General features: G+C 36.7%; 1 protein-coding gene across 1 annotated transcript in view; it reads left to right on the forward strand.

Annotated features, from left to right (window-relative positions):
- Positions 1–13,097, forward strand: part of CDH4 (cadherin 4) — a 1,140,604-nt gene that overhangs the window by 755,688 nt on the left and 371,819 nt on the right. The window contains exon 4 of the mRNA XM_074210396.1: positions 356–532. Within this exon, the coding sequence (XP_074066497.1) occupies positions 356–532 (177 nt within the window). The remainder of the gene's footprint in view (positions 1–355; positions 533–13,097) is intronic.

A 13,097-nucleotide genomic window follows, 5' to 3' on the forward strand; every position in this document is an offset into this window, starting at 1 on the left:
AAGCACCAGCCCTGGAGTCAGGAGTATCTGGGTTCAAATCCGCTCTCAGACACTTAATAATTACCTAGCTGTGTGGCCTTGGGCAAGCCACTTAAGCCCATTTGCCTTGCAAAAACCTAAAAAAAAAATAAATATTTGATTCAGTTTTAAATGGGCTGATAGTACATGTGTTTCCTACATAGAGATTTTTTTATGAAACTAAGCAATAATGTATAAATAATTTTATCAAGTAATTGGAATCTACAGGGGTCAGGATGAAGAGCTGTTCCTTTGTAAAATTTCTCATGATGGTTTTTTTCCTCTCCTTTTCTTCCCTTCCCCACTCCACCAAAAACAAAACAAAACCAACAAACAGCAAAAAGGGAAGAAGAGCACATCACTGGAAATTATGCAATCACCAAATGATATGCTGTTACCATGGCCCCAACATCAGAATTCCAATGGGCTAAGAAGACAAAAGAGGGATTGGGTCATTCCACCAATCAATGTCCCAGAAAATTCCCGTGGTCCTTTCCCACAGCAGCTTGTGAGGGTAAGTGGATTTTTAAAAATATATTCTGAGAGAAAATAACCTGACAATTCTGGCCAGGAAATAGAGTTGACTTCCTTTTCAAGTTGCAAGGCAGCATTGATTTGCTTGAATGTGGATAGAGAACATGTATTTCCTCTTTTTGAAGACGTGTTTTTCATCTTTCCAACAAGGGAGCAACAGTACCCTTAAATCCTTCTAATCAATTAAACCATGTCCACCCCATAATCTTGCCCCTCATAGACACCTTCCACGACAAATAGACTGTCCCTCATTAAAACTGATTATTCTTTGCAATTGTGAGGTTACTCACACAAATAAAATAAAGCGAGTGGTGAGTGTTGTTACTGATGGTTATTTGAATAAAATGGAAGTGTTTGCTGAGTTGGTGTTCTTCTGTTTTTTTTTTCTTAAGGAAAAGAATTGATTTTACATATCTTATTTTTCAATAACCAAGTCCATTGACTAGCATCTTCTTTCTTCCTTTGAAGAAAATTGCACACTAATCTCAATAGTAATTTGACAAAATTATGGTGAAGATCCCGTTAAGTAATTTCCATCCATTGTGATGAAACTCAACTCACTCTTATTGAAACTATTGTGCCATGGATTATTGTTAATGTGTCATTTTTTTCTCTGTGATGATTAGAAATTTTTGTTTCATATTCCTTTCCACTTGGAAAGATGAAGTTGGATGTTTAAAATACAGAGATGGACATAAAGGGAAATACTTTTCAATATGTGTGTGTGTGTGCATGTGTGTGTGTGTGTGTGTGTATAGGTGGTAGGAGGAAGTCAGTCATCTGCTTCTACATTCATTGTCTTTTTTAATAGGTGCCAATTGTTTATTTCTTTACAGCTAAAAGTAAGTTGTGTTATTAACAACAAACATTTGTTAAGCATTTTCTAGTACCCAGGCAATATGCTAACAAAGACAAAAGTGTAACATCCCATTCTTCTCAGAATTTGTGTTCTAATGAGAAATAATATATATATATATGCATATAAGTGAATATAGAATATATCAAAATCAAAGACAAAGTACTAGTGGAGGGAATCAATAAAGGTCTTATACAGTTGTCTTTCTCCATCACAGTGAGCTAAGCTTTCTAAATTTTGTCACTTTAGGAAAACTTCCAGTTATTTAGCTCTAGTTATTGCCCTGCCTACAGAGAAAGTCATTAGTCATGTTCTAATTAATTGGGATGACCAATTGTAGTCGTTTTCTGAGACAGCTAGAAAGAATACTAGATAGTCAACTGCATCTAAAAACAGGAAGACCTAGGTTCAAATGTGACCTCAGACATTTAACTAACTCTATGACCTTGGGTAAATTACTTAATCTGTCTGCCTCATTTTCTTCATCTACAAAATGGGGTAAGGACCTCCTAAGGTAGTTGTGAGGATACAAATGAGATAATAGTTGCAATCCTCAAAACATTATTTTAATGCTGCTTATTATATAGTGATGATGACAATGATGTTGAAGGACTATGGTTACCTTTCCGCCAAATGGTACCTTTTACCATCCTACTAAGCACTGAGAGAATAACATGATAGATGTAAAGGGGGAAGGAAAACCCTTGGACAAAACCCCATCTATACTTTATAAAGCCAGGGGTTCATATGCTTCAATATTATTTTATTCTCCAGCTATTGCTGCCTGCTGGTTGACTAGGGAGAAAAATGCAGGTTGTTATTTTCTGACCTATGTGCCTCCATCAGTGAGAAGGTTAGACAAAACAGGATAAAGAAACTCCTAGCCTTAATTCACATTGAAACATTTATGATTCTCTGCCTTGCATGGTAGTCTAAGGATCCCAAATAAGAAACGTCCAACTTTTGGTTGAAATTTAGCCATCTTTCCATGGTTCCCTGGTACAAGATCATCAAAAACTTAAATTTCTGTTTTAGGAAGCATTATATGATTTCGTTATTTATCTAATCAGATACAGGAAAAAACAACAACCTAAATCTTATGACAAGTGACAGTAGAAGCTACCTATTCATTGCTGAAATTCACTTCTTCATGTTGTCTGGGCTGTCAACATTTTCAAACAGAAAACATAGATGAGGAAGGGGATTGCAAGAGAGGAGTATTTTCCAAGAAGTCAGTGATGGCATGTGGATGGAGGAATCAGAGTGGGCATTTATAGCACTTCACAATGCTGAGAAACTATTATCATAAGCATGAAACTTCCCTGTGGTGGCTGATTCTTCTTGTATTTTTATGTTTTATGATGTTTTTCTGGTTCAGAGCTCATTTGTCATCTGCAGTCTTGGGTCCCCTGACCCACACAATTGCCCCTATAGTGAGGGCTACCCAAGTGTTGGCATGAGCCCAGAGTTTATCAGTTACTTTTTGCTCTGTAATGGGCTGTGAAAAGAGGAGGAGGGACACGAATGGAGGTTTACAAAGATGAGAACTGTGTGCTTATTTCCATCCTCATTTTCACACTGCCCTAAGGGGACATGGTTGCCTGATAAATCTAGGTGAACAGTTCTGATCTGATTTCAAACACTTCTGAACATTGGGTGGTGGATTGGGCTCCCATCTGTTAGGCACAGCATTTGAAAATGGACAACACTGAATTGAGTTGTGGAGAAAATTTGTGCCATTGAATTTCTGGTGGATGGACTGCTAAAGCTTTTCAAACCAATAATAGTACAGGCATCCTGAACTTTCCTTGTCTCCTTTCATCTGAAGTCTAGTCTCTGAGCCAGGAACTCTTGAATATTTATTCAGCAAATGGGAATTGGCATACCCATTATGGTGTCCGTTGAAGAAGATTTGTATTTTTGAAATGAAGCTCAGAGTTCCATCAAAACATAGAGGTACTTGTGTGTACCCATACATTCCTTTTGTTCCTCCTTTTCCAATTCTGCTTGTGTCTCTATGTATTCCTGTGTTGTATGGTGCACAGCAAGTCTGAGTGGAGAAAAGAAGAGCAACAAGGAAGAGGCTTATCCTCTCCCATTCCTGCTTTTCATTGTGAAAAAAAGAGGAACATTCCATTTCATGGAAGTTGATTAGTTACTTGTCAGTATTTGGGGCAAGGTTGTTCCTGAATGAAGTCTAAATCATAGCAAATGTGAATGCAGCTTAATGGGAGTGTGGAGCTGAAAACAGCCCTACGAAGTTCAGCTGGGATCAGCTGCAATTCTCTGCTCGTTAAAGCATTTCATTCTGATAAAATATGTTAAATGAAAAATGGAGGGGAGGAGAACAGAATCTTCTTCCCCAAACCCTGGTTAATTACAGGCTTTTTCCTGCTAAGGAGCATCATGGCTGCTCATATACAGTTGCTCAGCCATGCATAAGGGAATGGAAAACATATTTGCAATGAAAATGGCATCCAAAACAGAAAATAACCATTCAGTTTAGGCTGGTTTCTGAGCAGCCAGCCAGAACAGTGGCACAAAATGTTTAAGCTTTTTTTTTTTTGCATTTTTGCTTCTGAAATTAAACTGGGATCTAAATTACATAGGAAATGGGAAGAAAATAAGTAAAAATTGAATCCTAGAAAAGCAATTGAGAATATTCAGTTTATTCATTGGGTATTCAAGAATACCCAAACTTTGGAGCTGGAATGGGAACCTGGAGGTCATCTAGTCCAATCTTATTCTCAACACAAGAATTGTTTCTACACTATATTTAACAGGATGGTCATACAAAAGATAACAACTGGGCAGGGAATCACTGTGGAGGACTGAATCAAGTTTAGCAGAGACCTCTAAAAGCCACAAAGCAAAGACCATTGTAGTGAATTATATTCTGAACCCAGTATAAGACAGACTGTTTAAGAGTTAGAAATGTGGTTTGTATTTCCATTGTAGAGGCTATAATGAGATGACTGATGGAATTTTAACAATATTAAAGATTCCATGGTAAAAGCAAAATATTTAATATTTCTTTGTTTTTGTGTTTCTGAAATTAAACCAGTATCTAAATTAAGTTTTACTTCTTTCTTTTCAAAGCAGAATGTGGTGAACAACCTGGGTAGCATATTGTATATCCTGTCTGCTTAATAGTTTTAGCAGTTTCTCTGCCAAGAAAATCACAAAAAGGGATCATGAAAAGTCCAGTACAAGTGAAATGACTAACAACAAACAATAACAAAATGCCACTTTCCTCAGCATCTACAGAAAACCTTCCCTAACCCTTCTTAATAATTAATAAGAGTGCCTTCCCTCTTTTAATTATTTCCTATTATCCATCTAACTTCGTTGTCTTGTGAGCGCCTTGTGGGAAGGGACTGTCTTTTGCTTCTTTTTTATCCTTGGCACAGAGTAAGCTCTTAATAAGTGATTAAAATTTAGTTTCCTCATCTGTAAAATAGTGATTAAAGTGATTAAAAACTGAAGTTTTCTTCTAGTCCCATAAAATCCCAACTTCTATATGAGGCCTTCCCTAACCCTTCTTAATTCCAGTGCTTTCCCTCCGTTAATTATTTCCTGTTCACACAATATTTACATTAGAATATAAGCTCCTTAAGGAGCTTGACTTTGCCTCATATTGTATCCCCAAGTTTATCCCAAGGTTTGACACACAGTAGGCACTTAATAAATTTTTAGGGATTTGATACTGCTAGAGTTCCTCAATTTGATCTCTCAGTGATCTAAGCAACTCTCTAAGGTTTAAGTTCATAAAGTTGCTATTCTGCATTGGTAAAGGGAGTTTTCTCACTGGAAATGGAAGGACAGAAATATCACAGATACAATACAGTTACCCACCACCCACCCCTACATTCCCAAAAAGGTTAATAAGGAAAAATGAATCCTGGAAATGCTTGTCTTTTTCAGTGTATAATAAAAAATTAGAATTTAGAGATTACTCAGATGAAAATAGATAGAAGTAAATAGATCCAAGTTTGACTAGTAAGAGAACTTAGAAGTATTTGGGATTTATCCTTCACCTTTGGAAGGGATCTCTGAGAGGCCCACTATTCATTCTCTCTCTCTCTCTCTCTCTCTCTCTCTCTCTCTCTCTCTCTCTCTCTCTCACACACACACACACACACACACACACACACACACACCCTTCAGCTATCCATTTGTATTTTCTTTATGTTTAATATGACCTCACAATTCCCTAAAGGAGTGTGTATGTGTGTGTGTGTGTGTGTGTGTGTGTGTGTGTGATGAATGGGAGGTAACAAGATGTAGTGAATAAAGGTCTGGTCTTGAATACAGAAAAAATTGGGGTTCAAATTGTGCCCCTGACTCATACTTTGCTATGACATCATGGTTCAAGTTACTTAATCTCACAATACCACCAGATAACTCTTGAAGATTCTAAGTTGCAAATGAATCATCACTGTAGAACTCGAATGTTTCCATATCAGAGTGTCCCACATGACGGTCTAGAATGAAAATAAAATTCACAAATATGTTTATTTAATCATTTCATCATGTCCAACTCTTTATGACCCCATTTAGGATTTTCTTGTCAAAGATGCTGGAGTGGCTTATCATTTCCTTCTCCAGCTTATTTTACAGATGAGGAGACTAAAGCTAACAGAGTTAAGTGACTTGCCCGGAATCACACAGCTAATAAGTGGCTGAGGATGAATTTGATCTTCCTGACTTTAAGCCCTGAGCTCTATACACTATGTCACTTAACTTTCCTCATAGTTAAATAGACCAGGTAAAAATATCTTTTTTTTAATTTGCCAAAATTCATATTAATTCCAGTAATCAATTAAATCTAATATCCATGATATAAATAGCTTCTTCAGCTTGAAAAGGCTATGTCTCTTGACCAAAGACCAGACTAGCTAAGCTTCTAGGAGCTCATTACCATTAGTCTGGACAGTAGGTGATGAATTCTTTTGTCCATAGCTACTCGTTAGTCCACTAAGTCATGAGGAGGTTGCAGTCTTCATCAGGAGAGCCAATGCCCCAACAAAGGAAATCAGGACTCTTTGAAGTATTGAAATAGACTGAGGAGACTCTTCATAATGCCTGTCATCTTAGATCATAGATTTGAAGTAGGAAAGGACTTTAGAAGTCATCCCATCCAACGTCTTCATTTTATACTGAGAACAACAAATCCTAGAAAGATGACATGCCTTGTCCAAGCCCCTACAGGTTATAAGTGATTCTTTTGACCCTCTGTCCTTGGACTCCAAATCCATTATTTTTTTCACTATGCCAGTGGTGACAAACACAATTAAAACCAGGAATATTAAACTGCATATAAGGGTACTTGGCTGCTGCATATTGACTGTTTTAGGACCCATAAGTCAAGTTCTTCATGAGATTTTCTTGGCTAAGATACTGGAATAATTTGTTATTTCTTTCACCAGTTCATTTTACAGTTGAGGATATAGATAAATAGGGTTAAATGACATGTACAGGGTCACACAGCCAGTAAATATCTGAGGCCAAATTTGAATTCAAATCTTCCTGCCAAGCCTGTGTCCAGTGAGCCACATAGTTACCTTCTGGAGAACCACCTGTTATCATTATATATGTTCTATTGTAGTTTTGACTTCTACTACCTTCTTCTCTAGGAACATCATCATCATACTTGCCTTGAACATAAATATATACATGTGTATTGGTCATATTGAATCAAATTCTACAAAGGAGAAGGACTTTTAGTTTCACATTTGCCATTATTTTAAGCACATCTGTTCTATCCTTCAGCTTTTCAGTTGTGTGAAATTAGTTTGTATGCAAGAATCAGAAGGTTAGTTGATGAAACACCTATCTGACAGGTGCAGTTGCCTAATTACATTCAGAGTAGTCTAATCTGAGGTTTATTCATCTGCTTGTTCTCCTTGAAGAAAATGAGGGTACCCATTTGAAACTCTCCCAAAGTATGTATCATTCTTAAAAATATGATAAAAGTTTTCCACTGGACTCAATCACCTTACTAGAGGAAAAAACTATTCACTCTAAGTCCCTTCTTATTCTGAGTCTTTATGACAGAACCTAGTTCTTCAAAGTCATAAAAGCATGTGGGTGAAATGAAAAAATAAGAGGATTTCTTTCCCTGGAGAGTTCCACAGTGAGGGAGAGTGAAAGCCTCAGGGAAGAAACTAATGCCAGAGGAGAGGTTGGGGGTGGAATGGGAGGGAGGGGGTGAGTTTGTTTGAGCTTTAAGGAAAGGAAAGGGGAGAATGATATTCTGCCTCTCACAGTTTAGTTCACAGTCACTAAAATAGAACCCCACCCCACTCCAAGAATGAATGGAAAACTGAATTCATTCAATCCATTCAAACCTAGACATCACCCTTTAAGGTCTCCATCTTCTAGATCAGAAATTAAACCACCTTTTTTTTTTTAATCATGGACTCCTTTGACAATCTGATGAAGCTTATGGGTACCTTCTGTTCTCAAAAGAATGGTCTTTAAATGCATAAAATCAAATACATAGGATTGAAAAGGAAACCAATTATGTTGAAATAGTTACATGTATCTATGCACATATGTGTGTGCATTTATATATGTAAATATACATGTAAATATATGTAAATATATGTGTAAATAACCTGGCATCAGGGGATTTGATTTTTCTTCAAAGATATTATTTACAGGGCAGCTAGGTGATGCAGTGGGTAGAGCAGCAGCCCTGGAGTCAGCAGGACTGGAGCTCAAATTTCACCTCAGACACTTAATAATTGCCTAGCTGTGTGACCTTGACCTTACCAAAAACCTAAATAAACAAAACAAATATATAAAGATGTATTATTATTTACACACATGTATAGACATATACATATATACATGTACATCTAACTATATATGCATGCATATACACACAGAGAGAAAATCAAATTTCCTGATGAAGGTTAAGAAACCCTGGTTTAGATAACATCTTCATAGAAATTATTATCATCCTTTGTGCTTCTACCTACATATAAGACAGCATGTCCTTCTATCTTATTTGTTATTTTCATAGAATTTCAATTAATTTTCAATTAATAGATATGCAGTCATAGTTTTGAATACACCCTCAGCATTTCAGATAGAACTATAAGAATACTTATCATTTGTCCTATTGCATACATGCCTACCTAGAGAATGGGTTTATTAAAATATAGCCACAGCAACCAAGATACTCCATTTGAAATGGTTGTACAACAGCATTCAAGGCTTACTATGTGTGTGTGTATATATATATATTTATTTTGTACTTGTATATATATATATATATATATATATATATATATATATATTTATATTGTCCTTGCTAAAGCCAAAAGGACTGTAAGAAAGCAGTCATTTAATGATTCAGCTGTCTTGGGTTCTATGATTTAATCAATCATATGAAAGAAATTTTTAGACTCTTTGTGTTTATAGAGTTCTCTCTCGTCTGAGCAGAAAATGTTCCATTTCTTTGAATTGCTTTAATAGCTATATTTATGCAGCTGAAAGTTCCTTAAGAAATGAAAGTAAAAATCAAATTGCTGAGAATGCTTGGATAATTTATCGGAGAATATTCAATTAGAATATATTAATATTTTAGATTTCCATCATTAATTTAATATTCAGAGACTTAATTTAGTCATTGAATTGCTAGAGTGCCATGCGTGGGTGGATTGTTAGGCTGAGTACTTAAAACACCTGCCACAAATGGGTGAATCTCAGTTTGATTCCCAGGAGCACTAATGCTTCTCTGCTAACACAAATCTCGCAGCAGCTCCAGTCTCCCAGTCTGCTGTAATTGCAGAGTGCAAAATAATATTCGATTGTGCTTCAAAGTCCAGGCTTCGAAGGAAGGAAGTCAGTGTCTAAATTGGGCTCCAAGTAACTTGTTAGCTTATTTCGACGTCCTACTGTCTCCTTGTTAATTAGATTTGGGGGGTGGCTCTGTTATGTTTAGCTAAGCTACCCAGGTCTGCCTTTTGGATCAATTTACTTTATTGTAGTTTTGTTTGTTTTCTTTTTCTTTTACTCACAACCAACTCCTGAAAAATCTTAGAAGTTTTTTGGGTTAATTTTTCGATTGGAGGGGGGAATGCATATTGTGTCGCTGAGGAAATTTGGCTGATTTTCATTCTAATTATCAATGACCTTAGAAGCAACTCGACAGTGATTAAAATACTAGACTTGAAATCAGGAAGCCAAGGAGTCACATCTGGCTTTGGACACTTTTAGCTGTGTGATTATGGCCAAAACACAATCTCTCTGAGCCCGTTTTCTCATCTAGAAGATAGGGGTATTAATACCTATCTCACAATGTTCAAATGATTATCAAGTGTGAAAAACATCTTGCAAATCTTTGATAAGTGTCAGTGTTGTTTTTGTTTATTCATTTTAGGCCTAGGAAGAGTTATCTAACTGAGACTTGTGCACAGAGTGGGGTAAAGTCTTAGATAAGTATTGCTATTGTCTTTTTTTTTTCTTTTTTAAGCCTAGGAGGGATATAACTAAACAGAGACCTAAGAATTAAGGGGGATATATCAACCTATAAAATCCATTTATCCTCTCTCCTTGCCCACCCATGTCAAGTATAAAGTTTTCACACAGAAGATACTCATCAGGGCTTTCTGAATAAATTAACATAATAAAGGAATTATAGTGTAGGATGGAGTCATAGCACCCCTTTTTCAGATTAATCTGGGATACTGAAAGGTGAAAGAGAAAAATCATGGAGAACTTAAATACATCTTGTATATTCCTGTTACTGTTGTTCAGTCCTTTTCAATAATGTCCAAGTCTCCATGACCCCAGTTGGGATTTTCTTATCTATAATTATTTCAATTATTTAATCTGAATTGATCACCTAATGATTTATGTGTTACCTCCAGAAGGGAAAAATTATGACTATAGCCCATTAAATGAAGTCATTGCTAATAATTCTGCTGCCAAATATCACTTATCCATCCTTCAAGATTCACAAAATGGGAAGTCTCATACCCTTCTCTGGTTTGATTATCCAGTATTCTGGCAACAAGAATTGAAGATCACAAATCAAGAGGAAGTTCACCCATCTGAGCTCTTAGACAGGAAGTACAGAGTGAAAGTTCATGCCTAAGGCCTAGGACAGTCCTTTAAATGCTATTCATTGGTAGGCTTTTATTATGTCTGTAGCTTCATGGATAGCATTTTTCTTGAATATGATGGCAAGTGGTGAAAGGAGGAAGAATTGAAATGACAAGGCTGAGTGACTCCATCTGCTCTGATCATTGGCTCCCTCTTATCATTCTAGATCAGTTCTTGAGTTGCCATATCCAGTTAGATCCTGCTTAAATTCAACTGGTCATGGTAATGTAGAGGAAATTTCAGAAGAAAAATGATAAAACAACACATGTGCTCTGTACCAAAAACATATGTTCATACATATGTGTGTGTGTGTGTGTGTGTGTGTGTGTGTGTGTGTGTTTGTAAGGCAAATGGGGTTAAGTGGCTTGCCCAAGGCCACACAGCTAGGTAATTATTAAGTGTCTGAGGCTGGATTTGAACTCAGGTACTCCTGACTCCAGGGCTGGTGCTCTACCCACTGTACCACCTAGCTGCCCCATATACAGATATATTTTAAAGAGACTTTTCCCATCAGTAAGGGCAAACTTTTGCCATGATAAACCACTTTTACACTTTATCATATTATTCTGAGTCATAGGTCATATGTCATGTTATACAGTTTATGTCATAAAAACAGTTGATGATAAAAGAGTCTTTAAGTTCACTATGAAATACCACAAAAAAGACAACCAATTTCTGGGCAGTTAGTTATTGATTTTATAAAGCTCACTACTTTGAAGGATTCTTGTTCTCAATATGGATCTCCCCTACTGCACCATACAAATCCCAGAACCTCTGTCCTCTTCTAACCTATGTGATTTTTTTTATGTCTTTCTGTAGTTCCTCCATAGAGGAGTCATGTTCGTGTTTCTAATGTGCCTCTTATATTATACCCCTTCTTTCATACACATTATTGTTAGTGATTTATTTCCTTCTATATCTATCCATCATGTAACAATGATACAATGTGGTCTTTACTATTTAAGCAAAAAAAAATCTGCCTTTCTAATTATGTCTTGGATTATAGGACCCTAGTTTTAGATATTCTTTTAGAACAACCCCCTCATTTAATAGGTGAGGAAACTGAGACATAAAGAGGTTTAGTTATTTGCCCAGGGTCACAAAACTAAGGTTCCAAGGTAGGATTTGAACTCAGACCTTCCTATCTCAGTGCCCTATCCATTGTTCTACACTGGTTTTCTTTTGATGCAGCTAAGACACATTGCATAAATGGGGAGTTAGGGAAAGAAGCAAATCAGTGAGACTGGCAAGGAAATGAAGAGTGTTGCCTGTCAGTCACAAAACAGACAAGCACCACACACATCATTGAGAATGATTTGTCACATGCTATGTCTACCTAATTGCCTTTGATCACCATTTCCTGTTGTTTATGCAGACACTTCCTAAGATTTGACTCCAATTCCCCCCAAACATACACATATACTGCTCTGCTATAATCACAGTAGTTCTATTTAAGTCCATTATCTCTCCTGCTGTAGATAAACCTTCCATGCCTTCTTATCCTATGAAATTCTTGTCCACATCTACAATTCTTCCATGAAGTTTCTACCCAACACTTTGGGAGCAGATTCTGTTTCTCTTAGTCCCCACCCCCTTTTTAAACATTTTACAGCAACAAAAAACCAGTAGCCCATGGCCCTCTGCTCCTTACTTTCCTTAGAAACCTCCCACCTAAGGAAGAACTTTCAACTGAACTGAGTGACCTCAGAAGGTGATGATATCAATAATAGGAATGCTGAAACACACCTTTGACCCTCAGTACTATTGCAGCCTCTATCTTCTAATTAGTATCTTTCTGTGCTCAGGTGGTATTTCTAAAACTATATTTCAGGTTTATTTCTCAGTTGGTCTGGGACCCTCATTATCTTTCCAAGGTGGAAGGAACTCAAATTGACCATGACCTTTAGCCTCCCTTGTTGTCCATGACTTGAGGTCTGGGAGCATCTTGGTAGATGATAAAGAAGACAAATGTGAGGGCTGTCTGGCACTCCCTGAAGTAGAACTGAGACAGCCCAAGCTTTTCAGTTTGCTTTTGATGACGGTATTCCTGGGGGAGGACTGATCCTATTTTTTATAACATTTGGTATTTCCCCTTAATTTCTTCCTGTAAGCCATTACTTTGTGTTGAAAATTCCTTTCTTCAGAGTAATGGGGAAAAGAGAAAAAAAATATATCTAACCCCACAGAGCTTTCAACTTCAAGACCCCATCTTAAACTCACAAAGAAAAGACATATGCAGTTAAGGCTGACAAGCATTTATTTTGAAAGCTTGAAAAGAGAATCCAATCAAAACAGAATAATATCCAGGGAAAAGGAAATCATGTTTAGGAAATCAGTCCACTCCAAAGATACAGAAGAAAACTAAAAATGATTCTTTGGTTTTTGTATCCCTAGTGATATTTCAACAGTCAGACACTCTTCTTCAAAGTTACTTTAAAAATGATGTCCTGAAAAGGAACCTTATCAGACAGGTTTCAACTTGTAGAGGAGATGGGCTTTGTTTTTGTTTTGCTTTATTTATGGCTGAAACCATAAGCTGACAATAGGAAGTCTGACCAAGGCTTAACTAGAG

Source organism: Macrotis lagotis, chromosome 1 (assembly GCF_037893015.1).
Source record: "Macrotis lagotis isolate mMagLag1 chromosome 1, bilby.v1.9.chrom.fasta, whole genome shotgun sequence".
Taxonomy (NCBI): domain Eukaryota; kingdom Metazoa; phylum Chordata; class Mammalia; order Peramelemorphia; family Peramelidae; genus Macrotis; species Macrotis lagotis.